The 27,076-nt window shown below is 36.9% G+C and overlaps 3 protein-coding genes and 1 pseudogene across 5 annotated transcripts; 3 read left to right on the forward strand and 1 right to left on the reverse strand.

Annotated features, from left to right (window-relative positions):
• Positions 1–743: 743 nt before the first annotated feature.
• On the forward strand, positions 744–2,018 carry LOC117635861 (alpha-1,3-arabinosyltransferase XAT3-like). Its single transcript, XM_034370240.1, has 2 exons — positions 744–1,423; positions 1,475–2,018. Exons 1-2 carry the CDS (start codon positions 783–785, stop codon positions 2,016–2,018), a joined length of 1,185 nt encoding a protein of 394 aa, XP_034226131.1. The 5' UTR covers positions 744–782.
• A 663-nt stretch (positions 2,019–2,681) lies between these two features.
• On the forward strand, positions 2,682–5,245 carry LOC117635305 (annotated as a pseudogene).
• Positions 5,246–5,470: 225 nt separating this feature from the next.
• Positions 5,471–8,254, forward strand: LOC117635676 (beta-1,2-xylosyltransferase XYXT1-like). Its single transcript, XM_034370014.1, has 3 exons — positions 5,471–6,178; positions 6,276–6,353; positions 6,768–8,254. The coding sequence occupies exons 1-3, from the start codon at positions 5,962–5,964 to the stop codon at positions 8,066–8,068; spliced, it is 1,596 nt and encodes a 531-aa protein (XP_034225905.1). The 5' UTR covers positions 5,471–5,961; the 3' UTR covers positions 8,069–8,254.
• A 3,151-nt stretch (positions 8,255–11,405) lies between these two features.
• LOC117635834 (kinesin-like protein KIN-14L) lies at positions 11,406–20,657 on the reverse strand. Of its 3 annotated transcripts, none has more exons than XM_034370202.1 (20): positions 20,517–20,657; positions 20,317–20,393; positions 19,816–19,973; positions 19,434–19,580; positions 19,092–19,344; positions 18,317–18,420; positions 18,116–18,187; positions 17,600–17,701; positions 16,301–16,375; positions 15,817–15,898; positions 15,337–15,432; positions 15,064–15,237; positions 14,876–14,982; positions 14,513–14,691; positions 14,260–14,424; positions 13,831–14,081; positions 13,450–13,613; positions 12,303–13,198; positions 11,944–12,125; positions 11,406–11,837 (listed from the first exon to the last, which is right to left on the reverse strand). In XM_034370202.1, exons 2-20 carry the CDS (start codon positions 20,381–20,383, stop codon positions 11,761–11,763), a joined length of 3,351 nt encoding a protein of 1,116 aa, XP_034226093.1. In that variant the 5' UTR covers positions 20,384–20,393; positions 20,517–20,657; the 3' UTR covers positions 11,406–11,760. The 3 variants fall into 3 exon arrangements, with proteins under 3 accessions (XP_034226093.1, XP_034226094.1, XP_034226095.1); XM_034370203.1 differs by having other exon boundaries at positions 11,544–11,837; positions 18,320–18,420; XM_034370204.1 differs by lacking the exon at positions 17,600–17,701 and having other exon boundaries at positions 11,544–11,837.
• Between the last annotated feature and the right edge of the window lie 6,419 nt (positions 20,658–27,076).

The raw sequence follows: 27,076 nt of genomic DNA on the forward strand, positions 1-27,076 counted from the left end.
GAGTGACGACACGAACCTAATTTAATCTAATTAGAGAATAAATTCAGCTCAAGTTCAGCCGTCAAGAATTTTATATCCTCAAGTTGCTAGAGTGTTGAAGTGAAAGTAATAACGACCTCAATCCCCAAGTGCATCCTGCAAGTTAACCATATAATAATTTGTCTATTATATTAACTTCACATTAATAAAATATTTATTATCAAATACATTGGAGTTGAACTTTGACAGCAACCACTTGCTTGGCATGGTTAAGGAGCCGTCACGTCATCATAGAACTATGGCTCATGTCCTTGTGGGCATGCTAGGTAAAGAGACATTTAGCCCCTTTTTTTGTTTATGGAATTTTAATCACTCCAACCGGCTTGAACAAAATCGGAGGGGGTTTACGAGGGCCTCAAGTGGCTATATTTCTAAATTTTGAAAAACATAACTAAAAGACTTTTACATTCTGAAAAAGGCTTAGGACCCGTTTGATAATATACACAGATACAGAAATTCGAGTTGAGTTAGGGCATGCTAAGATTGATATCCCTACTGTATACTATTATTTAAGAGATCCATTTAGGTTTTCAAATCTTTATTTTATCAATCTAAGAGTGAACAATGTCAACGATCCCCCTATTCAACTAAATAAGTTTAATAATAGGCATAAAATTTAAAATCAATTCAGTAATTTAATCACATACATACCTTTTTAACTCCCTCTTACTTCCATAAGATATGTTGTGGGTGCAGGAACTATATCTTGTGACAGAAGCAGTTTCCGGTCAGATATTTGTATCATGAAAGGGGATGTAAGAACACAATCTCCTTCCTCTTCTATCTTTGTCTACAGGTCCAGAGACAAAAGTAGCTTCACAAATTATCTTTGGGGCCTCGTTGAGGAACATGAAAACCGGGAAGAACTTCAACAGGAAAAGATCAAACCATATACTCGGAAATGGGAAACAAGCACCATGGACACCGTCACAGAATTAGACCTCATTGCAAAGAAAGAAAGTCCAGGCATGAAACATCAGTGTGATGTCCAGCATGATGTTCCAGCAGTGTTTTTCTCAACTGGAGGATATACTGGTAATGTTTATCATGAATTCAACGATGGCATTTTACCATTGTACATTACTTCCCAGCATTTGAGCAAGAAGGTTGTGTTTGTGATTCTTGATTTTCATAAATGGTGGCTCATGAAATATGGAGACATTATTTCGCATCTATCGGATTATCCAGTAATAGATTTTAGTGCAGATATGAGAACTCATTGCTTCCCTGAAGCCATTGTTGGTATGAGAATTCATAATGAGCTCACTGTGGATTCTTCATTGATGGACGGAGACAAGAGCATATTAGACTTTCGCAATCTTCTAGACCGTGCTTACAGGCCTCGAGTTAGAAGTCTGATCCGCGAACAAGAAGCAAATCAGAAGCTTTCTGTTTCGGTGTCTCCCACGTCGAAAAGCTCTTTACGAATCAAGAGAAAAGTGCATGAACATTCACTGAAGAGGCCTAAACTGGTTATCATATCTAGAAACGGATCAAGGACAATAACCAATGAGAATTTGCTGGCTAAAATGGCAGAGAAAATTGGGTTTCGAGTTGAAGTTTTGAGACCCGAATCTTCGACAGAGTTGGCAAAGATTTATTGGGCTCTTAATTCTAGTGATGTCATGATTGGAGTTCATGGTGCTGCCATGGCACATTTTCTGTTCATGAGGCCTGGCTCTGTGTTTATCCAAGTCATCCCTCTTGGAACTGCATGGGCAGCAGAGGCATATTATGGGGAACCTGCAAGAAAGCTTGGCTTAGAATACATTGGTTACCAAATTCTTGCCACAGAGAGCTCATTGTATGGCAAATATGGTAAAGATGATCCTGTTGTGACAAATCCAAGAAGTGTTACTAAAAAAGGATGGGAATACACAAAGAAGATTTATCTTGAAGATCAAACTGTGAGACTACACCTCAGAAGATTTAGGAAGCAGTTGGTTGGTGCTTATAATTACACCATTGATAGAATATGAATCAGCATTTCTAAGTCACTGTCATTTCATTGATTTCATGTGTTTTTTTTTTTTTTCTTTCATGAATTTTAGTCATTCTTTACGTTGCCTTAGTCATTTTGGAAGTTGTAGATGGCATAAAATGTTGACTAGGAAGATTTGTATTGTATGTATAATGTAACTACTTGGTAGAAATTGGTGAACATATATGAGGTTTAGACATTAAGCATTAGTTGAAAAGGATAACGTTTTTTGTAAATACTATGCATGTGAATAATTTCTTCTATGACTTTGTTGTTATTTTTCAATTTTCATGTTTCAAAAGCAGCTTCTTTTTTTTTCTTTTTCTTTTTTTTTGTTGGTAAAGGGTTTTGTTGCGAACTGATTTTCAGTAAGCTTGGTTGAGATTTGATGATCCTCAACTGTTAAAGGCTAGGCGACGTGAGCTAACAGTTGAGCCTAAACCAAACCGACGTGAGCTATCTTCAGTAAGCTTGTCAACTAGCCGTTTGGCATGGGAGATTGAGGCGTATTCATCTTTGGCCTTTGTTTTTGGAGGCTAGAGTTTGAATCTCCCTTCCTCCAGCCCTTGGACATTTTAATAACGGAAGAAGAAAAAAAACCATGCTCATCTTTGGCCTTTTTTGGGGTGAAATTTCTTGGTCATGTACATGTAAGGACTAAATGAGAATGGTAGGTTCAGTTCTACTTAGTGAAATTCACGAAAGAACCATGCTACCAACCCACAATGACGTACAGGCTCGGAAAATAGGGTGATCAGTAGCTAATAAGAATCCTGATTTTGATAAGTAACAAACACATACAACAATTAATCACACTGGCAACTGGAAGAAAAAAGAAAACAAATCTATTTATAGCATTGATTGGAGACAAAGGCTACGTACCATTCCGGCTTAACCCAACAACCATTGACTAATCTTTGGTAATTAACAATTGCTTAACAGCCTAACCCACCCAATCAATGCTAATTACTTGCCAATTCTTCTAAAATAGCTCCTATATATGAACATGACTTGCTATTTTGAAACTAGAGTTATATCAACTCTCTTAGCCTCTCTCCTAATATCACATTTTTTTATATACATATATTTCTTTTAGACTTGTCATTATCTGTATTGTAATTATGCAAGAGTAATTCATTCTAATTATGTAAATATTTTTTTAATTAATTTTTTATTTAAAATATTTTCCTGTACAAATTAATTGTAATTTGTTTTTGTGCCACAGGAACTATACGTTGTGACAGGAGCAGTTTTCGATCAGATGTTTGTACTTTGTATCATGAAAGGGGATGTAAGAACACATTCTGCTTCCTCGTCTATCTTTGTCTACAGATCCATAGACAGAAGCAGCTTCATGAATTATGCTTCAAGCATTATTGAGGAAAATGAAGAATGCCAAAATGAGGAGCAACTCCAACACGAAAAAATAAAACCCTACACACAAAAGAGGGAAAAAGCCACCATGGACACCATTAAAGAATTAAATCTCATTGCCAAAAAGGACACTCTAAGCACACAACACAAGTGTGATGTTCAGCATAATGTTCTGGCCTTGTACATCACTTCACAGCATTTGAGCAAGAGGGTTATGTTTGTGATTCTTCATTTTCATGACTGGTGGCATTATTTCTCATCTGTCAGATTATCAAGTGGTGGATTTTGGTGCAGATATGAGAACTCACTGCTTCCCTGAGGCCATTGTTGGCTTGAGAATTCACAATGAGCTCTCTGTGGATTCTTTACTGATGGAGGGAAACAAGAGCATTTTCGATTTTCGGGATCTTCTAAATCGAGCTTACATGCCTAGGATTCAAAGCCTAATTCATGAAGAGGAACTACAAAAACCACAACAGAAAAGCTCCTTCAAAATCAGGATGAAAGTGCATGAAGTGCCTCAACTAAAGAGGCCTAAACTTCTTGTCATATCTAGAAATGGATCAAGAGCAATAACCAATGAGAATTTGATAGTGAAAATGGCTGAGCAGATTGGAATTCAAGTAAAAGTTTTGAGGCCAGATCCAAGGACAGAGTTGGCAAAGATTTATTGGGTTCTTAATTCAAGTGATGCCACGATTGGAGTTCATGGTGCTGCCATGACACATTTTCTGTTCATGAGGCCTGGCTCTGTGTTCGTCCAAGTTATCCCCATTGGAAATGCTTGGGCAGCAGAGGAATATTATGGTGCACCTGCAGAAAACACTTGCTTGGATATACATTGGCTACCAAATTCTTGCCACAGAGAGCTCATTGTATGACAAGTATGATAAAAATGATCACAATCTTGCTGATCCAACAAGAGTGAACCAAAAAGGATGGGAACATACAAAGAAGATTTATCTTGAAGATCAAACTGTGAGATTGGACCTCAAAACATCATTGATGGAATGTGTCAAGATTGATCTTGGTTTTGACTTTTATGTAAAATATCATACAGTTATATTAATAATAAAAATCAAATACATCATGACATCATACCTTAGGTGCTGTATATGTCAAAACATTTATTTATTATATCAAGTCTCAACAAAGGTGACCAATTGTTACAATCTAATGTTTTTACAAAATTGACGGTATTCCGCTACCATACTCTAATTACTCATACTATATTTTTTTACGGCTTAATTTAGTCATTTGGCCATTTTAAATTATGAGTTGCAATGACATGCAAATTTTTTGATTGGTTACCCTTAATGGTATTTTTTTTTTCTTTGTTATATTAAATAATAAATTTATGTGTAGATTTGCTCACCTAATCTTCTTCGGCCTTTGTCAACGTCTTTTATCTACCTTTTGCTCTCTGAAATATAACTTAATCGCCTTGGTTTCAAAAAAGAAGGGTGAGCAACAAACCAAAGACACAAACTGAAGAGCAGCAAGGGACAAAAAAAAAAAAAAAAACAGAAAAATTAATGAATAAACATAGGAAATCTAAAGAGGTTGAAGTGACAAATAGGAAGGTAGAAAAATACTAATTAAATTGCTACCAAGAAGATAAGCAAAGAACATGATTTTTTTACAAGTTATTCGAATGGCAGATTCTCCTACGTATGCTGCAGCCAATGTTTATCTGCAAAATTCTATTTTTTTCTTAATGGCCAATCCATGATCCATCCACCACCGTGTTCTTAGCAAAAGGTCTCATCTTGCTTTTCGGGTCTAAAAACGCAGTTTGCCAAGTTGGACACAGCTTTCAAAGGTGCGTGTTCCAAGGGGCGCGTGGGATGAGCTGCGCTGATTTGAAACAGGTGCCAAAAGAGAAAGCAACGAGCCAAACCGAGGAAAGAAGGGACTTTGTTCGCATCACAATTCCCTCTCTTTACACGCATTTGACTGTAAAATTAAAATATTATTAAAATCAAAATACCCAACTTCCTTCAGCAGAGAGAAACTGACTGAATTTTAGGACCAGAGCAGCCTACCCTCCTTTGCCAGCTTCTCTTTTGATTTCTTATTAACTCATTACCCATCCATCCCTCCTCTCTCCTCTCATTTCCCTCTCTCCCTCTCTCTCTCTCTCTAGACTCTTCTCTCTAGGAAAGAATCAGCACCTTCTCAATAAATAAAACCCAAAACCCATCTTCCATCTCTCTCTCTCTCTCTCTCTCTCTCTCTCTCTCTCTATCTCGCTGTGAAAGCAGAGGAATCCAAGAAAATAGCTTGCTTTCTCTCTATTTGTATATTTCTGTCCATTTCCTCATCTGGGTTTTGTACCCAGACCATCATCAACAGCCCATAAATCTCTCTCTCTCTCTCTCTCTCTCTCTCTCTCTCTCTCTCTAGTTGCGTTAACTTGAAAACCAGCTTACTTTGAAAAGCAGGGGAGAAAAAAGATCAAAGCTTTTGCATAGGAACTCTCTCTTTCTCTAGTTGGGTTAACTTGAAAACCAGCTTACTTTGAAAAGCAGGGGAGAAAAAAAGATCAAAACTTTTTTGCATAGGACATGGGACGCTATCAGCGCCATCATCAGTGGAGAAAAGGTGAAAAGCATACAGAAGATGATGAAGAGTCTCAGACCTTTCTAATGGAGTTTGCAAACTCTGGTTATTACAAAAGAACAAGTCCCAAGCTTCTCTATCTCCTCTTCCTCTCTTTTCTCTCTTGCAGCTTCATATTGGCCCCTCATCTTTTTAGCACCAACACCACCTTCTCTCTCTTATGTGAGTTTTTCTCTCTCAAAGACAAGGCCTTACCTTTTTTTTTTTTTTGGTTCCTCTTTACCTGCTTATTAATAACTGAAACTTTTGGTTTTTATAGATTCGACAATGGTAGAAAATGAAGGCCTTGCTGCTGAAATGGATGTAAACATTCCCTTGTGTTCTTCAATCGCTAATGGTTAATACTCTGCCTCTCTCTTTCTCTTTAGATTGTTTGTGTTATTAGTTTTCTCAAACTGTATTGATATACTGCTAAAGAGGGTCGCTTTTGTCCATGTGGTTCGTGAAGAGAGAAAAAGTTATAGGAAAAAGAAAAAGGGGGAAGAATAGAAAGTATATTGAAAACGCAGAAAAATCTAATACTATGATTGAAGTAAATAATACCATATTGCCTGAGATTTGAATATCCTTTTCCTCCCTATGTTCTTCAATTTTCTCAGCAGCCAAGTTGTGGATTTGATCAAAACTCTCTCTCATATGTTTTGAGTTTGATCAAACAGTATAATCCCATCATAATCTTCAATTGCTTTTTGATTATTTGTGTTCTCTTTTTTTAATATAAATTAATTGTAATTTCTTTCTGTGGCTGCAGGAACTATATGTTGTGATAGAAGCAGTATTCGTTCAGATATTTGTGTCATGAAAGGGGATGTGAGAACACACTCTGCTTCCTCTTCTATATTTCTCTACAGATCTAAGGACAGAAGCAGCTTGAAAAATTATGTTGCGGGTGTTGTTGAGGAAACTGAGGAACTTGAGCACGAAAAGGTCAAACCGTATACAAGGAAATGGGAAACAAGTGTCATGGACACCATTGATGAATTGCAGCTCATTGCAAAGAAAGACACTCTAGGTATGCACCATCAGTGTGATGTCGAACATGATGTACCAGCAGTGTTTTTCTCGACTGGGGGCTATACTGGTAATGTTTATCATGAATTCAATGATGGGATTATGCCATTATACATTACTTCCCAGCATTTCAACAAGAAGGTTATATTTGTCATGCTTGATTACCATACATGGTGGATCACGAAATATGGAGACATTCTTTCACAACTGTCAGATTATCCACCGATAGATTTTAGCGGAGACAAGAGAACTCACTGCTTCCCTGAGGTCACTGTTGGCCTGAGAATTCACGACGAGCTCACTGTGGATTCTTCACTGATGGAGGGAAATATGGGCATTGTTGACTTTCGAAATCTTCTAGACCGAGCTTATTGGCCTAGAATCCGAAGTCTAATTCAAGATGAGGAACGAGAAGCGCAGGAGAAGCTTTCTGCATCTTTGACATCTGAAAGCCCTTTAGAAATAGAGAATGAAGTGCAAGAAGATCAAGTGAGGAAGCCTAAACTGGTAATCATATCTCGAAATGGATCAAGAGCCATAACGAATGAGAATTTATTGGTGAAAATGGCTGAGGAAATCGGGTTTGAAGTGAATGTTTTGAGACCCGACCCCACGACCGAGTTGGCAAAGATTTATCGGGCCCTTAATGCTAGTGATGTGATGATTGGGGCTCATGGTGCTGCCATGACTCATTTTCTATTCATGAAGCCTGGCTCTGTTTTCATCCAAGTTGTTCCCCTTGGAACTGTGTGGGCAGCAGAGGAATATTATGGGGAACCTGCAAGGAAGCTTGGCTTAAAATACATTGGCTACCAAATTCTTACTAGAGAGAGTTCCTTATATGACAAGTATGAAAAAGATGATCCTGTTCTTAGAGATCCAAAGAGTGTAACCAAAATGGGTTGGGAGTACACAAAGAAGATCTATCTTGATGGTCAGACTGTGAGATTAGATCTTGGAAGATTTCGCAAGCGATTGGTTCGTGCTTACGATTACATGAACCATAGACTGAACAAGCATCCCCATCTTCATTCTCAGTAATTCCATGGGCTTACTTATTCTTTACCTTACATAAATCATTTTGAAGGTTGTACATGGCATGAAATGGTTACTAGGAAGATATGTTTGTACTTGGTAGAAGTTGTTGAATATATGTGACCTATGTACATTAATCATTGCACAAAGAAACCGATTTTTTGGTAAATACTTTTGATTTTGAAGCAACTATATTCTCTTCTTCTAGGACCTTTTTACTATTTGATCTACTGTACCAAAAGCAGTTTTACTGATTTTGTGGCTAATGTTGACTTTTGATTCTTTGATGTCTAGTTTTGCTACAAATTCAAGAGTAATTTTTGTTTCTCTCTGCATTTTTCTCTTCTTGTTTCTCTTGTTGCCCTGATTAGTGCACAAGTTTTTGCGAGGATTGTGCTCATATATATGATGCTGACAGTGACATCATAAGTACTTAAGTTTGTTGGCTTATGAATTAGCCATGTTTCCTAGTTATATTTTCTGCAATTATCATACTTCTTGGGTTGATCATATTATTGGTTTTTGCATCTTCCAGATCGGCACATTCATCTATTAGACCAAAATATTGACAGGAGCCTACATCTTTATGCATTAGTGGGCATACCATACTTCCAGCTTTAGGCAGCCTGTAATGCCTTTTTGTCTGCATCCCTAACCAGAGGTTTGTAAACCTTACGAATTTTGAGCAAGATCAGCAAAATATCCAAAATTTCTTGGATGTATATGTACAAAAATGCATTTATTTGGCATCATAAAGTCTAGAAAGATAACTTTACCTTATCAAAAAAATGCTTCTATGTTCAGTTGGTTAGGACAATGAGTCCGTCCTCTTAAACTCAAATTCGAGTCCATGATGTAGATTAATATAGAGTAAATTAGACTACCGTTGTATAAAATAAGAAATATATATGTGCATACTTGTGTGTATTAGATTGTTTTCTGTTTGCCAAACAACCAAATAAGGTCATCATGGCATGTGAATCCGAATATCTCTATTGTTTGAGAAGGTGCATAGCATAGATGGATTAATTCTCCATGCATGTGGAGGCAGAATCAAGTTGAGTGCATTATTGTATCCTTGTACCAAAATATGCCTGTGAAAAGGCCTGCAGCTTTTAAAGTTACTTTTATCTTTTACCATGATGAGCACACTCAATTCATAGAATTCCTTGAGATTGAGGAGATTTTGACAAGCCAGGCATAAACAAACTTTCTTACACAATTTTTTTAAAAACTACTTCTAGGACTTTAAAAGGATGCATGCAAGCTTAGCCCAATCCATGATGAGAATAAATATTGGGTTCCTTCCAAACACACACTTCTAAAAGTATGGTTTGAAAGCTCAAAAGCTCATATGCTACACTGCACAAGGTGGCAGATATGCACTAGGGGGACCACATGCCACATGGGCAGAGTCAGAAAAATAACACAACTGCAATTTGCATACAGGATAGCCCTGACAAAATACTAGTCGTTGAGCTTGGTTTGTTCAACAAATAGGGAACATAGATTTTTTATTTTTTTATTTTTTTATTTTTAATTTAATTTTTTTTATATACTAACGGATCAGCTTGCTTGATTTCACATCTCCTAAACAGGTTTTATCTTGGGATATACCTGGAAATTTCCACTTATTTTAAACCCGAAGATCTAGCCACTCCTATTCTTCCCTCCTGATTTTTATAGTTAGAATAATTACAATGGCTTTAAAAAAAATGTCAATTATTTAAGGAATTTGAGCTTTTGGAGATTAAATAATATGAAAATGTTATACAACCTAAGCTGCTTTTTTTTTTTTTTTTTTTTTTTTTTTTTTTTTGTAAATGTTCCCTAATTCTCTCACATGGACTCCATAGTTATATAGATTGGACAACACTATACATCTCACTACAAAAAGTTGGATAACATTTAATAAAATAGGCTTTTTCTAAATAGTAAACGAATGTGATATCTCAATATATTTCATGAACAAATAAGATATTACGACATCAATGTTGAGGCACTATTAAGATGTTATAAGGGGGTTCAAATTTGAGATCACTAGACTAGACCCCGGTGACTTAGTCAAATCTTATTAAAGTTATGGTTGTGAATAAAATGCTTCTAGCTTTGAATTTGTTTATAAGGCTTTTAGCTTTGAATTCTTAAGACATCTTTATCTATTTCTTGTTTAATAAATAAAATGAACAATGTCAGTAAGTAAATGCTCATCAATAATTTAAATTATCACCCGTGGGGGAAAGAGTGCATGTAGAAAAAAAAAATAAACAGATAAAAAGTAGATGCATACAAGTAAATGAACAAACATGCTGGAAGAATAGAATATTACTTTGTGCACCATCTATCGAAGTCACATGATGGGATATTAATGTAGCTTTTACCTAGACCATACATTTTCTCTTTGGGTTGTCAAGGATCTAAGATTTTCAAGTCCTATTATATAATTTAAGTGCACATGTTCAAATCCCCAAAAGCCATACACTACGCATTAGGGAAGTGAAGTGTTTGTGTCACATGGGCTTTGGTCCCTTCTTTTAAAATTGTAAAGAAGAGGGTATTATTATGGCATCACACACATAATGCAAAACTCAAGTTTCAAGTTGCAACCAAAAGCAGCTTGAAGATTACAAAAATGTTAAGAGTTTGTAAAGGAGTTGAGCCGTTTGAGAAGAAAAAGAAGGAAGAAGATTTCGACCCTTCGAGCAGGGAAGAAATACAGAATGGAGGGCACATGAAATATAAAAGGTTACAATATCTTGTGTTTATCTTCTTTGGGATATTCGAAACGATAAAAATGTTCTCTTATCACATGATTAGACATTTTATGTTGTTGGATGGTTAATATCGACAATTGAGATATATGAGAATGCCCTTGATTCAACAACACATGCCAAATATTCGGCAAGAGACCAACTCTTGGGAACGAAAAGGAAATTTTCTGATTGAGATATATAAGAATGCCCTTGAGTAAAAGACAGGCTAACATGATTGTAACTGATCTACTCGTCTTCAGATCACAGTTTTGTTTGGCTAAAACGTTTCACATTGTCAAGTGGGGGCCGGTTAGAGTGGGAGGAAAGTAGGGTTGTTGATTCGGTTTGGGCTATTGGCTAAGTATTGTTGTGCTTTAGGATTTTATTATATATAAAGTTGGGTTTTATGCATTGAAAGATCATTGGGCTAAAGGTATAGAAAAGTGGGCTTAAAATATAATTAATTAGTTAATTAAAATAATCAGTCCAGTCCAGTTCCAGTTCGGTTTTGGTATGGATTTGATTTTTTTATTTTTTTTTCGTTTCGGTTTTCCAGTTCAACAGTTTTTATGCCCACCCCTGGTAACAACTTTGGAAGATAAACTACTTTTATTAACAGAAATTCACAATATGGATCCAAACTATGTATTACAATTACAATGAATGAGGATCATTGACGATATGAAACATTTTAGCCAAACAAAACTGTGATCTGAAGACAAGTAGATCAGTTACAATCATGTTAGCCTGTCTTTTACTCAAGGGCATTCTCATAATGCTATCTGTTACCACTTCAAATTTTAGCACATCAGTATGCTTTGAGTCAAAGCACCACCACTGCAGTTTTCACTTTGCATCAAATGATCTATAGCCACTTCAAATTTCAGCACATCAGTATGCTTCGAGTCAAAGCACCACCACTGCAATTTCAGCACATCAAATGATCTAGAGCCACCGCTTGTTATTTTTCGTTGACGAGCGAACTGGCGGAGGTGTTTTGGCATTTCTATTGTCCTTTACACCTTCAAAAGGCAAACACCATAAGAAAGTCAAAACATAGATGAATATGAAAGCTGTAACTGGTAAGAAGTTCTAGAATGTAATGAAGCTTGTATGAGCTTTATGTACCAGTGTCAACTGGATTCCCTCCCCCTCCCAGAGAGGATCGTCTGTCAGACCCTGATGATGGAATGCCAGTTAGTGATTGCCGCCTCAGAGTTCTTGCATTATTTGTAACTGGTGATTTCCCTTCATTGATATCGCCTGAGCATTTAACAGTTGAATGTGTGTCCACCAAACTTTGCTGGTTCCTGCAGTATTTCATCGTAAGTTTAGTAAGAAATGGCAGCAGTAGTAAATATGAATAACATTCAATATGAATATATGATGTGGGAGACATCATAGAAATCTAACATACATACCAAAATAACATACACATTACATGTATTGAAACAGAAAAAGTCCTTAAAATTATGAGTTTCACCCACCTCTTTTCAGAGCCATTAATCAGTTTTCCAATTGTCCGCAGGGATCTCCTTATCTGAGATCCTTTCCCACTGATGCTACTTGCCAAATTAGGTGTCAGGTAATCCGCAGGAAGAGGGAGCTTACTTTGCATAGCAATCTGTACCTCATTTCTGGAACGCATTGGTGGTTCAGGACCAGGTGTTGTTGGTATCTGAACAGGAGGGATCTTACTATCTGTTTTTAACCCTCCCTTCTGATAGCTAGCCATCCTTGGACTTCGAGGAGCCTTCGGCTGAGGTTCAGGTGTCACTGGTCGCTGAAGAGGAGGACATTGGGTTATACTCTCTGTTTCAAATACTCGCTTCTGATAGGTACAACTTGTTGGACTTCGAGGAGCCCTGGGACGTGGTTCAGGTGTTGTTGCTGGTGGCTGAAGAGAAGGAACTTGTGTTTTACTATCTGTTTCTACAACTCGCTTCTGATAGGGAATCCTTGTTGGACTTCGAGGAGTTTTGGGACACCACACTTCCAATGTGGTATTCTCATTTCTGAAATGGCCAAAAGGCTTAGTGACTGCTTCTGTCTCTTGAAGTTGACCACAATTCTCCATTGGTACTGTTTCAGATGCCAGGAATTTCCCCATGTCATGTGATATTCGCAGATTATCCTTCTTAACAGACCTTGGACCTTCCAAGCTCAATCTTCTGGAACGAGTTGATAGAGACGGGGTTTTTGATCCCTTTCTGTCTTCAAGGTTTATTGCTTTCTCAGTCTTCACAGTGCTGCAATTTTCAATGCTTAATCTTCTAAGACGTTGAGGAGTTCTCTCAGTCATTGTTCTTGGTTTCTCGCTTGTTTTACTAAACTGTATACCGTGAACTTCCTTGTTTGCTAATGCCTTTTTAAGATTCTCAATCTGAAGATTTTGAAACACATCAAGTGTTAGTGCATAAACAACTATGAAGACTGTTAGCGCACAACACAAGTTTCAGGATGACTTTAGATCAAACAACGTTAGTGCATAAACAACTATGAAGACTGTTAGTGCACAACACAAGTTTCAGGATGACTTTAGATCAAACAACTAATCAGTCCCAGGGATAGAAAGTACAACGGAATATTAAAAAAATATAGGCAGCAAAAACCAAATTAATAAAATTTGTTCACCTGTTCTTTGAGTTGCATAACCTCACCACTCTCCTTGTTTGAACGAGCAGCACCAAGTTCAACAGTGGAAACCCTCTGAGCAAACTTCAAGGTACTGATTGTTTCATTGAAAGAATCTTCTTCTGGACTCACATGAGCAAGCATTAAAGTTTTAGCATGTCCACCTGAAGGATAAATCAAAAGAGAAAGTTGGGTGAGTCCACAGCATATGCATAATATCTCAATCTAATTGGTCAACTCCTCAGGGAACAAGCTTCTCAAATTGTTCCATTTCACCAATCAAATTCTTGTATCACACGCAAACAGTTCACTCCTTTTTCGGAAACCAATATAAGAAGACAAATAATAGAGATAGATGCTGGAAATTCAAGAAATTACAACCTAAGGCGCCTTGCAGCAGAAGTGTGAGTTTGCTGTTTCTGTAGGGGATGTGAGAGTTCTTCTGAGCCAAGGCTGTGATAACATCTCCTAAACAAGAAAGAGATTTGTTGATATACTGTGCCTCTTTGAGCCTATCACCTGTAACTTCAGATTTGTCCACTCTTTCACTTCCTGCTAGGTCAACCAAATGAAGGCAACTGCGGAGAGTGCCTCCGGAAGTATCTTTTCCGTGCACATGGATTGTCAGGACACTGCAGACGCACACCAACAACTATCAGTGGGCACAAAATAACGATATCTTGCTTATTGCTGTTTTTATTTTAATTTATGCTCAGTAGTTTTAAGAAATGGTATCATAAGCTATGAAATAAGAAAGGTAAGGTTTTTATTATAAGAGAAACAACTCATAACTGAGCGCCAAAAACTGACCTATGGGAACGGCTACTGCGGTTATTGATTGCAGTAGAACTGACCATACGATTCATCTCACCAAATTTCATGAGGTTGAGGACATCAGTGGTAGAATTCACTGAATGCATTGTAGCATCTGGAATACTCAAGCCATTATCAGTAGGGCAGCTTCGAATCTCTAATTTGTGAATTGTTAAGGAAACAACATTTGGATGTGAATTGAAATGATTTGCTTAAAAATAATCCTAAAATAGCCAATAGTAAAGGATATTTGACAGTGGATGCATCTTCTGCAAGGAGGTCTCGTACTTGTTCGTTGTATATTTCAACCATTTGGACATGAATGTCATAATGTATGATATCCTTCCTTCTATTTGACATCTGGAATAAATCGTTGAGAGCTAGATAATTAATCCCCATATCCCTAGTTGACCCACCTGATGGACCACTCTGTAAAAATATAAACACTTCATTTCAGATTAAAGAACCTTGATCAGAGTGTGCACATGCACAAATCTAATGTGTCAAAAATCTGGTATTATGCAACAATGCTAGCACGCAGATGAAAGCCACAAATTGTTGGCCTAAAAATTGCAAAAGATTTATCAACTGAAATCTATGGCTTGTATCTTACCATAGTATGTGTTTTTCCGGATCCAGTTTGACCATAAGCAAAAATGCAAACATTATAGCCATCCATCACAGACCTAATGAGTGGTTGAGTGTCCTTGAAAACCTCATCTGAAAAATGAAAGTATAATCTAGTCAGAAAGAAACTGATTGATATTGAAATCCATAAAAAGTAGTGTGATGTAATGCTACCTTGGCTAGAAGTTGGACCAAACACTCGGTTGAATTGAAAATCTTTCCTTCCATCTTTTTGGGGCTTTGCAGGGTCCAAGATCACAACTGAACCATCCTCTCCAATAAATTTGATCACATTTTTGGATTCAGAACTGAAGGAAGGCCTAATCCGGCAGTATACTCGAATATTACCTGACAAATTTCAACCAAGATCAGATAGCTAGATAACTAATTTTTGATAGCTGTCAAACTAGAAATATTATAGCAAAGCAAACATTTAAAAGTACCAACCTTTCAAATCCTGAACCATGTTGTATAGTTTTTGATTCTCTTTCACCACCCTGTGATATCCAAGAGCGGCAGTGGACAGTTCCTGTACCTGAGTCCCTGAACCCACAATCAAGAAATTTATGCGCATGTAAAAATGCACAGATCTAAGACATTCTTCCATCATAATTTCCATCTACTTTTAAAGAACGGAGCACTCGTAAAGAGCATTTAATTATTATGACTATGATGTTACTTGAAAAAAATGGCTATATACATTCCAAAACTGTAAATTATACTTGGTATAAGGAAATTTAGAAGATTAAGCTAGATGAAAATTGAAAGAAATAAGATCTCAACAGATATATAAGATCACATTTACAGTTGAATTATAAGATACTAAAATGAATGATTACTTGTTTTTGCAGATTAAATACTTGAAAACTGTCGATTCTGTCTAGAAAATGGAAGGAGAAGGTAAAAAGCCTCTGAAGATGGACATACCCAAGTGTTTCATATCTCTCTGTAGCTGGGTCTGTAAGTCTTCAAAGTCCTTTTTTGCACTTAACCACAAAGCCTTGAGATCCTGCCAAATGAAAACCATTACCATTTTAATGCTGGATGCATTCAACAGTCCTACTGCAGTCTTATTATTCCTTTAGAAAACTATGTCCTTAACTAATTGTATTTTGACATAGATCGAAATTTATTTGTCCAACCAGGAGGTTGCCCATAACCATTATGTCATTATATATGACTTCTGCTATAAGATACGACCTTAACAAAAAGAAAAAGAAAAAAAATGTTCTTCAGAGAACCAATACAAAGTGCATGCAAATCAAACTCTGTCTCGAACCCTTAAAAAAGATAAACAAAATGGCTATGCATTGTCAAAATTAGTTTTGTATTCTGATGGGAATTCGTAGAACCTAACTTTATACTGAAAAGATAGTACACATAAAGGACAGAAAACGAACTAAATACGTACCACAAGTTCTTTCTCTTGTGTTTGGAATAGAAGTCTGTGGTTGCAGTTACCATTTTTCAAACAAGCTTTGCAGCACTATTGAAAAGATAAAGATAAATACACTTCAGAAACCAGTAGTGCAACATCCAATACCATAAGAGAAAATTGTTTATGTATACATTCAGACTTTTTCAGCTATGTAGGATATCTGTGTGCATATTGAAATCCATGAATATATCCCTTGCCTATGAAATAAAGATAAGCTTATAACGCACAACAGTTTTTGTTCAATTCTAGTTGTCAATGATGAAATTCAAAATAATAAACACAAGAGAACTGTGAAATGGAAAATATCCAACAACATTGGAATAATCTGATTTTCAGAGAGCAGGTTACTCTTAACATAAATAAATGTTACCAAATTACAAGCAATACAGATATCTGTGTGCATACTGAAATCCATGAATATATCCCTTGCCTATGAAATAAAGATAAGCTTATAACGCACAATACTTTTTGTTCAATTCTAGTTGTCAATGATGAAATTCAAAATAATAAACACAAGAGAACTGTGAAATGGAAAATATCCAACAACATTGGAATAATCTGATTTTCAGAGAGCAGGTTACTCTTAACATAAATAAATGTTACCAAATTACAAGCAATACAGAATCCTAAAAAATAAAAACTAAGTAAATGGTTTTAACCATATGAAGAAGTTCGGAATTATATTTCTAAATATTGAAGGAATGAATAAGAAATCTAGAGATTCAAGGACGAAAAAAACAAAAAAGAAAAGAGGGGTTACAAGGAGTAGATATAACTAGTATTATTCTCCACTCACTAACACCACGAAAGATGGGGTTACAATCAAGAAAACAGTAAATATTTCATTAAAAGTCACTGGAAAACTAATATTGCATATAAAACAAACAATTTTAGAACATGCTGACGTAATCTTATAGCACAATTTTCTATGTGAATTGGTTACATAAAGGGTGCATCTATACAAGGTAGACATACTCTAGAGATTGTCTACATAAAGGGTGAATAAGAAATCTAGAGATTCAAAGACGAAAAAAACAAAAAAGAAAAGAGGGGTTACAAGGAGTAGATATAACTAGTATTATTCTCCATTCACTAACACCACGAAAGATGGGGTTACAATCAAGAAAACAGTAAATATTTCATTAAAAGTCACTGGAAAACTAATGTTGCATATAAAACAAACAATTTTAGAACATGCTGACATAATCTTATAGCACAATTTTCTATGTGAATTGGTTACATAAAGGGTGCATCTATACAAGGTAGACATACTCTGGAGTTTTCAAGAGCAGATAAATCCTCTAGAGGCATAGATGTTGAATGGGCAGGTGAGCTGCTTCTTTCTTTCAAGGGTTCTTTTGACATAGAATTCAACTGTTTATACACAAAAAGACAAGAATATAAAGGAGTGAGGTTAGGTGAAGGGAGATGAGGTGCGATGTTCCAAATGAAACATAAACTCAACCATTTCAAAAAACTATGTATATAATTATGTACTTAGGGAGTGCAGAAGGAAAAAATTCATATGATGGGACAGTATTGTTAAACCCGCAAACAATGCACCATTTCTTTGGATTAAAAAATTTCACTAAAATACCAGCTAGATTGCAATTTTATCCAAATTTTCGTCCTAAATGTATTATTATTAAGAGACTTCTGTCTAATATTGCTTCAGAGAATCAAAACATAATCATACTTGAAAAGCTAAAACACAAAGTGGCTTGCTCGGGAATTTTTCAACCAAGAAAATATAAAATTAAAATATTGTAACACTCAAATCAAACTAACCTCAGGAGACTTCTTCTGAAGATGTTGCTCTGAACAACTTGTCATGATCCTTCGAAGGAGGTGGATTGTATCCTGCAAAGAAGAAATTGGTTAATAGAAATGAAAATTGACATCAAATCTGAGCCATATTCCAGTATTTATTGGCTGCATCAGAGTAACATTCTCTCTGTTGGAAGATTAAAAAAAAGGAGAGATCATTACCACATCTCCATTATGGTAGGAAGCAAGAAGTTTGTCATCAATGTTTTCCTTTGCGTCAACCATAGAGTCAACAAGTAACTTGATAACAGATTCTATGCAATCCACTAAATCACAAGAAATAACAGAGAAGTAAAAGTTAGGGAGAGAAACTGAAGATCATCACAAATAACCATATAATAAGATGTGGATTCCATATAAGTGTGATGGCATTTCTAGAGGAAGTATTTTCAAATATACTAACAGATAGGAAAAAAAAAAGTGAGCTGTTTATCATTCAATAGGAACCCTAAGCCCTAAATCTTACTGTACATGCGGTTACATCAATAAATGAAGTCACCGTGATGGATTACACATTACTTTTGTGAGGTTATATATCCAGTTCTGATACTTTATCATTAATCCTTAAAATCTAGAAGTAAGCATGACATATACAGTTGATTTACTATAATGCTACACTTGGCTTAGAGGAAAATACAATTATCATTAATAGTGTGATGTTAAATACATACTAGTCTACAATCCAGGGAAAACTATTATAGCACCAATAATGTACCTAAGAGTCTAGGGTTTCTTATGAAATCTTACTACATATGCTGCTGTATCAACCAATGAGCTTGCAGATTAATTGTATTTTATTTGTTTGATGTGAAATATTTCTTATAAAATATCAATATTTCATCATTCACAATCATAAAAAATATCACTATTATGTTAGGTTATCATTTTACGTCTCTTAGAAATGGACAAAAATTCTGAAGGAAGAGAAACCTTATACCTTGAAGTTTTTGATTGTCACCCTCAACAGGTGGTTGTATCTCACATGCAGCAGACATATCCAATTGCCTGCACGAGTCTGATGGGACCACAGCTGAGGCCCTTGAATGCATTATATTGGCGGAAATCATAACTAAGGGAGATTTAACATTTTTATTAAAGCTATTCCCGTTGCTCATCTGCTTCCACTCATAGGATTTAAGGGCTAAAACACAATCAACAACCTTGGCTGCCGACCCTGCCTCTAATGCATCCTGAGACAATAAAGCATGGAATACAATGTGAAAATGCAAGTAGGATTGACATATACATTTATGCATATATGTGTGAGCAGATGATCTACCCTTTCGAGGTCAGAAGCTTCAAAAGCAGGCAGCTTCAACTCTTCCACAGCGACTAGAAAGTTACGAACATTTTCAAAATACTGATATGCAGGCAATGCTTGAGATTCCCGACTTAATGGTTGCAAAGGCATTTGGCTCTCCACAACCTTAAAATAATAATGACGATAAAATAAAATAAAAAAGTAGTAAGAAACTGACATAAATAGAAACTTAGGAGCTTATACATGTGAGTCTTTTTATACAAGAATATATGCCAATTTTTACAGTTCAAAAATAAATCAGCAATAAAATTCAGTATATCAGTTTCTTTTGCTTTGTTCACTTCTTATCAACCAAGGAGAGGGAATCAAAATATAATAATCTGAGATACAAATGTAATACCTTGGGCACTGCTCCTGGTTGAATCTTGTTGATGGCATTGCATAGGATCAGACCATTTCTCAAGCAAGAAATGAACTCTCTCTCCGATGGTTGTTTTGGTATGCCAAGTGGACCCACCAAGGTTTCAAGCCATTCAACAGCTTGGAATCGCCTCCAAGCTGCCAACATTCAGAAATTAAAATTTGAATGATTTAACGATTCTTGAAAATTCAACAACTATGCCCTTGTTTGTTTTCAGAACAAAATGCAGGGAAAAGATTCATAAATCCCAGATTTCTCTGTAATTTTCGAACCAAGAAAATAATCCCACAATTCATATGAGCCAAATACAACACAATTTCTATTAGTTAATAATATTTGTTCAAATCTTGGAAACCCATTCCGACATAGCCACACCCCTATTCCAAATTTTGATTATTTTTCTATTTCCTATGACATTCTGAGAAAGCAAACAGACATACTCTAAAATAAAAATGGAAATGACTTAATGAACCAACCAACCTGCTTCTTCGGCTTTTCTTGAAGCCCTAGTAAAATCATGCAACCCAGTCCTTGAACTGTCCTCCATTCCTTGTTTCCTGCAAATTTAGAGAATGAAACTACATTACATCCCATAGAAAACCCACGAAAAATCTTTATAAATAAACAACATAGAATGACACAAACCCAGAGAGAAGAACAGAGAAAATTCAATAACATACTTGCTTCTTTATCTGGGTCCTTCTCCAAAACGCGAAAACCCCACAATCCAGAAGAGAGAGAAAGAGAGGTGGGGTTGGTGGTGGCCGATACAGATTGAGAGAGAGAGAGAGAGAGAGAGAGAGAGAGAGAGAGAGAGTCTACAGTCTAGAAGGAGGCAACAATGGCATGCGTTCTTGGGTTCTTGCCTTTTGGGCTCAATGTAGGCACGGCTCCGAAGCTGAGGCTACGAAATCCTAACGTTTCTTTTTTTTTCAAATTCAAATAGGTAGGGCCACACGTGGATTTGCTGACTTAAGCTTGATCTCGACCGTCCGAATTCACGACCGTGGATCTCAGCCGACGGACGAGATCTCTTAGAAGGGGAAGCGTTGAACTTGTGTGCTGTGGGCATCAAAAATTGTGCGTTAAACTTGCGTTTGGTGTTTGGGTTTTAAAATTTTCTCATTATATTCAATTCGTCCGTCTAAAATTGTGTATTATGGGCATCAAAAATTTGGGGATTTTTTTATCTCTAAATTTTAGGGATTCGCTAGGATGGAAGATATTAATAAAGTCAATAGTTTCTTGTTTCTGAGAGAACAAAGTCAATATTTATTTTTTTCCTTGTTCTTCCATCTGATTTGCTTCTAATTTTGGTGAAGTTGCCTTATAAGTTTTTTTTTTTTGTTTTTTTTTGTTTTTTTGTTTTCCAGACTTGATTAAATTATAGTCGAATGGAAAGCCATTCTCATGCTCAAATCTATTTCAAACTCTTGGAGGAAACTTTGATCGCCCCTCTTGGTATTTCATGCACTCTGCTTTTAGTCATGTTTACTAATTCGTAATGGGAATCAAAATAAGGAGTTGAATTCCCATTATGGATTATTGTCACGTGCTTAGTGGAACTACGTGTCTTTAGTTGTTGAATACTTATAGAGTTGCATGTCTTTTAAACTTTAGTTGAGTAATTGTAGGAGCCTAGTTAGTCACTCTCATAGTGGAGAGATGTCGTGAGAAAGTGTTTCCTATTTTTATGCTTTCAGTTAGAGTCTGGTGTATCTATAAATTCCAATGGCTTTTCATTAATGGGACAACAGATAATATTCCTACTATTAGCTTATCTAACCAGGAGGTTTTGGGTTCCCTCGAAATAACCCTTTTCATCTAATTCTTATCCCAACTGAGCTTTCTAGATATTGCTGCAACCATAGGAGGCCGTAAGAAGAAGACTACATACCAACTCCTTGTACCTAATCGCCCAATCACATGAGTCATGTCCCAAGCACATAACAGATTGGTATTAGAGACGGGCATAGAAGAGCAGCGAGTAGAATGCCTGGAAATTGAAGTGACCTCCCTAGCCACTGGACAAGAAAGACTACTTAAGGAGATGCAAGAGATGTTCTCAGCCATTAATGCTCGCTTGGATCAAATTTTTCGGACCGGTGATAGCGTTAGTAGTACCTTCAATGGTGGACGAGGCCGAACCTTTGGAAGTGGATCCAACATTCTAAACTCTAGCACCTCTTACCTTCCTAAAATGGTGAAGCTAGACTTTCCTTACTTCAACGGATTGGAAAACCTTACAAGTTAAATATGTCATGCTGAACAATTCTTTGACTTTCACCAAACTCCAGAAACTGAGAGAATTCCGTTAGCTTCATTCAGTCTTGAAGGGCATGCTCAATTATGGTTCCAAGTGATGAAGGAAGAAAACCCCATCACCACGTGGACGACTTTTAAGCAAGGACTGCATAACAGGTACGGCCCCACCCAATTTCAAGACTTTTTTGGTGATCTAACGAAGTTACAACAATCAGGTTCGGTACGAGACTATCAAACTGAGTTTTGAGAAATTATTGATTAGAGCAGGAAAACTAACTCTAGATCAACAAGTTGGTTGTTTTGTGAGTGGTTTGAAGGAAAATATCAAAACTGATGTGCAAGCGTGTAAGCCGCAAACACTCTCTGCTGCCATCGGATTGGCTCGCTTATATGAGTCTCGTAATCAAACAACTAAGCGATACTTAACTTCGGATGTAAAGTAGCCATGTACCGATGGGGTTACGAAGTCTGACCATTGACAAAATTTCATGCCAATTAAGCGATTGTCTGCCGTTGAACTAAAGGAATGAAGAGATAAAGGACTTTGCTACAATTGTGATGAGAAGTTTAGTCCTGGTCATCGGTGCAAAAAATTATTTCTCATTGAAGGTTGCTGGTCAAATGAAGAAAATGACGCTAAAGATGCAGATACTCATGAAGTGGAATTGGGTGAAGAAGTATTTCTTGAAATATCTCTTCGTGCTATTTATGGTGGATTCTGGAAGCACCCATAATTTTCTGAGTAATAAAGTTGCAAAGAAAGCTAGTGTTAATGCCACTGGCTATGGAAAGTTTAAGGTGTCAATTACCAATGGTGAAACGCTTACTAGTGTTGGGCTTTGCAAAGGGGTGTGCATGCTAATCCAAGGAGTTCTCATCACTGTTGATTTATATCTTCTTCCTTTAAAGGGTTGTGATGTTGTTTTCGGCGCACAATGGTTGCACACGTTAGGGCCAATTGTTTGGGATTTCTCTAAACTGCAAATGGCATTTAACGTGGGTGGACAAGATGTGGTACTCAAAGGGGTGCCACCTCCAACAACAAAAATTGAAAGAGAACGTGAGGTTTGGAAAGAGGTGGATGAAAATAAAGATGGAACTCTTCTCCAAATCTATTCCCTCGATCTCAGTTTTTCAAATATCAACCTTGAGGACAAGGTTTTTTTTCGATGGGGGAAGGAATGTCACGTGCTTAAAGTAGTGGCTACGTGTCTTTAGTTGTTTTTTTTATGAAGAAAAGGGGGGAAAACCCCCCAAACACCAACACAACAACTAACTAGTACTAATCAGACGAGCCTTAACAGCTCCCAAAGAATCATTAAGCAATAAACAACCAAGCCAGGCAGGACTCTTCTCAAAATAGTAACAGCCCAAGTCCAGACTATGACTTCAAGTAGCCAACCCATCAGCTACATCATTCCTCTCTCTCTATAGATATGTTGAAGCTTGATCTATCGAAACAGATTCATAAGCCTTTTACAGTTGCTGACCAACCCAGTATTAGGATGACAAGCATTCAAAACCTTACTCTGAATAAGAAGCACAGCAGTATCAGAATCCGTCTCAATAATAATATCATCTACTTTTTTCTCAACAGCCAAATCAACGTGTCTTTAGTTGTTGAATACTTATAGAGTTGCATGTCTTTTAAACTTTAGTTGAGTAATTATAGGAGTCTAGTTAGTCACTCTCATAGTGGAGAGATGTCGTGAGAAAGTGTTTCCTATTTTTATACTTTTAGTTAGAGTCTGGTCTATGTATAAATTCCAATGGCTTTCATTAATGGGACAACATATAATATTCCTACTATTAGCTTATCTAACTTGGAGGTTTTGGGTTCCCTCGAAGCAACCCTTTTCATCTAATTCTTATCCCAACTGAGCTTTCTAGATACTGCTGCAACCAAAGGAGGCCGTAAGAAGAAGACTACATACCAACTCCCTATATCTAATCGCCCAATCACATGAGCCCTGTCCCAAGCACATAACAATTATTCATGCATTTACTTCACATAAAGGAATAGAAAAGCAAGCGGTCCCCACACAAAATCAGAAATTTATCTCATGATTTTGGAGAAATTGGACTCTTTGGTGGGAAGTGGTATTCTAATTCTTGGAGGGCTAGCTCATTAGGACTTCATCCTTTTTGCCCATTATATCCTCACACAAAATTTAAAATTTAAAATTTGTCATCCACTTTAACCCAATAATTTATTTAGAATAAGTGCATTTTAGTAACCAAGTTGGTTTTAATTCGAAATCATGAGAATTTAGGGGCTGTTTACTTACCAGGAATGGAGGAAGTAAGGAATCGGAGAATTTAGTAATCGAGGAAGTAATGAATCAGTATGAGAAGAATCATTCCCATTAAGCTGTTTATTAACCATATTAAATCAACACACAAGAATGGAGTTGATTCTCATTGTCATTGTTTACTAATTCTCATGAATCATAACCTAAACTAATTTGATTACTAAAATGCCATGCACGTATAAATATATAATTTTCACCTAAGTAACTAGTAAAAAAGAAAATTGAGAAAACTTTATTTTACAACTAATACATAATATATGATACTATATGACGAATGATGAAAAAAAACTAGTATATAATAATATAAGTGATATAATAGAAAAAAAGAAACAAATATGACACGATGATAAGAAGCATATCAAGACAAGTAGAGGCTAGCAACCTAGGTGAAAAGGGAAATTTTTTGCTTTTTCCAACAATGATTAGGTGTTTTGGAATTATCGTAAAGTGTTAAGGGTATTTTCGGAAGGTAGTAAGGGAAAAAAAGGAATGGGAATTGGATCAACTACCCCCTCCTATTTGATTTGATTCCTAGTTTTGAGGGGATGCGATTACAAATTTTGAGGTAGGGCACACACTGTTTTTCATTCCTGATTGCAAGTAAATGGGAAGAAATCATGAATGCAATTCATTCCCTTTCTTCCCATACCCATTACTGATATGTACACATGCCCTTAGTAAATAACTTATAAGGAATCGATACCATTCTTACTCTGATTCCACGTAGTTTTTTTTATGTTCTTGTTTTTTTTATAGTTTAGTAAACAACTTTAAAAGGAATCTGGATTCCAACTCCCCCTCAATCCTACTCTTCCATAATTCAATTCCTCCCAACCCGATACAGATCAGTGGAATTTTTCAGCCCCATTGAAGCAAAAAGAATTCCTACACCATCGCATAATTGAAGACTTGAATAGAAGGTTTGAATAGTTGAGAAATAATTCATGGTGGACCAACAAAGGTGTCCCTCGATGGAAAGGAACTGTGTGGGAGTGATTTTCGTCCCACGGGAATATTCATCTAAGATTTTGTCTTCCCCTTCGTCGTCTCTTTCTCCCTGCAAAATAAATCGGAATAAGAGGATCACACCCAGGGGGTGTTGGCCAAAGGTCATTCGATGCCTAAGTTAGTTCAAGTGTTTATAGGAAAACAATAGCTAACAGAAAGGGTACGGAGTTGTATGTATGGTGTGAACCGAGCGGCCGGAGCCGTGTGTGGTGGTCGAAGCCTTGTGTGAGAGAGAGAAAGAGTATGGCGACTAGGGTTTGTGAAAGATAATTTTTGCAGAGTTTCATAGAGGAATTTAGACATAACCCTTGTGCATAGCCATATATTTATAGGGGCCTCGGAGACTAGGGTTTCAGAGGAATAATTCCGCATATGGAAATGAATTATTCCCCCATGATTTGGCTAGATTGGCTTAATTAGGGATTTGTTTTATTAAGGTAGGAATCAAATCAATCCCAATTAAATTGAGTATCTCCCAATTAGGTCAAATAATCCCCAAATTGAAGGAAATATTTGACTTAAGGTTTTGCTATAATTTGGCTCCCATAAATGCCCCCTAGCTTTTTCATGGCGCGTGGTGGCATGGAGGAGGTATGAATTAACTGTTGGGTTGTCCATCTACAACTGGGCTTCCTTCTTGGATTTGGGCTCCTGAGTAGAGGAGGTATTCGACTGGCTAATTTTTAGAACACCCAGTTGGAATGGGCTTGAGATTCTTTGTTGACCTAAGATGCCCATCCTGTATAAATGCAGGGCTTCTCTTCACTCTTCTTCACATCGCAAACTTAACTTCTCTACTTTGTAGCTTGAGAGAGATCTTGGAGAATTTGTATTGCTTGTCGAAGAGAGGATTCATCGTGCATCCTAAGGTAAGTCGAGTACGTATATTTCTTTTTTTGCGATGAGGTATAGCTGGTGGAAGCCTTGCTGGTTGTCGTTGTGATAGGCGACGGCTGGCAGTGAGCCGCAGACGTGGTGGAGCAGGTGTGTGCATGTGGACCAGCTACTCCCTATTGTCGCATATCTAGGTTGGAGCGTGCTCGGCCTCATGCGTTGCCAGCCGCGTTAGTTGAGCGAGTATTGGAAGGAAGTAGGTGGTCTGCCCCTTGCCCAGGATGTTGAGAGATGGAAGTAGAATGGTCTAGACTCTGATGATCTGCCGGCTGGGCAGGAGGATTGTTCTGCCGAAACCCCCTAAAAAAGGAAGGTTGTTGCGAAGTCTTCAAGAGATGAAGCTACTTCTTCGCAGGCAAAGAATGTGTCTCTATTGAGGAAGAAGTCAAAGATCCCTTCTACTAAGAAAACTCAAGTGAGGTCTGTTCCATCGTCATCTGCCAAGGTCAAACATCTCGTTGATGCATATAGCAGGAAGGTTGGTGATACGCACAGTGCTTTGGATGTTCTACTCAAGCCTCCTGCTGACAAGCTTGAAAACCATGATTTGCTCCATAGAATAGCCTGTGCCCGATCTAGCTCACCTGCAGAGAGGCAAAGAGATGCAGATATTCCTCTTTGAAGTTTGGGTTGTCTACCTCAGTCAAACGATGAAGATCGAACTAGGAGGTCTGCTCATGATCCAGCTGTTGAGTCACTGGCATTCAAGCATGGAGTTGAGTCAACATCGTTGACTTCATTGGAGGTGAGGATGGCGGTGG

Source organism: Prunus dulcis, chromosome 7 (genome assembly GCF_902201215.1).
Source record: "Prunus dulcis chromosome 7, ALMONDv2, whole genome shotgun sequence".
Lineage (NCBI taxonomy): Eukaryota > Viridiplantae > Streptophyta > Magnoliopsida > Rosales > Rosaceae > Prunus > Prunus dulcis.

Bases quoted from the DNA above. Each gene is read 5' to 3' on its own strand.
- LOC117635861 (XM_034370240.1), top strand. From the start codon at position 783: ATGAAAGGGGATGTAAGAACACAATCTCCTTCCTCTTCTATCTTTGTC. The intron at 1,424-1,474 runs GCTTTCTGTTTC...ACGAATCAAGAG, and splicing joins GAACAAGAAGCAAATCAGAA to AAAAGTGCATGAACATTCAC.
- LOC117635834 (XM_034370202.1), bottom strand. From the start codon at position 20,383: ATGGAGGACAGTTCAAGGACTGGGTTGCATGATTTTACTAGGGCTTCA. The intron at 13,199-13,449 runs GTGAACAAATTT...CAAAATCTTCAG, and splicing joins TTATGCAACTCAAAGAACAG to ATTGAGAATCTTAAAAAGGC. The intron at 11,838-11,943 runs GTACATAAAGCT...TGCCTTTTGAAG, and splicing joins AGGGAATCCAGTTGACACTG to GTGTAAAGGACAATAGAAAT.
- LOC117635676 (XM_034370014.1), top strand. From the start codon at position 5,962: ATGGGACGCTATCAGCGCCATCATCAGTGGAGAAAAGGTGAAAAGCAT. The intron at 6,179-6,275 runs GTGAGTTTTTCT...TGGTTTTTATAG, and splicing joins CACCACCTTCTCTCTCTTAT to ATTCGACAATGGTAGAAAAT. The intron at 6,354-6,767 runs GTTAATACTCTG...CTGTGGCTGCAG, and splicing joins GTGTTCTTCAATCGCTAATG to GAACTATATGTTGTGATAGA.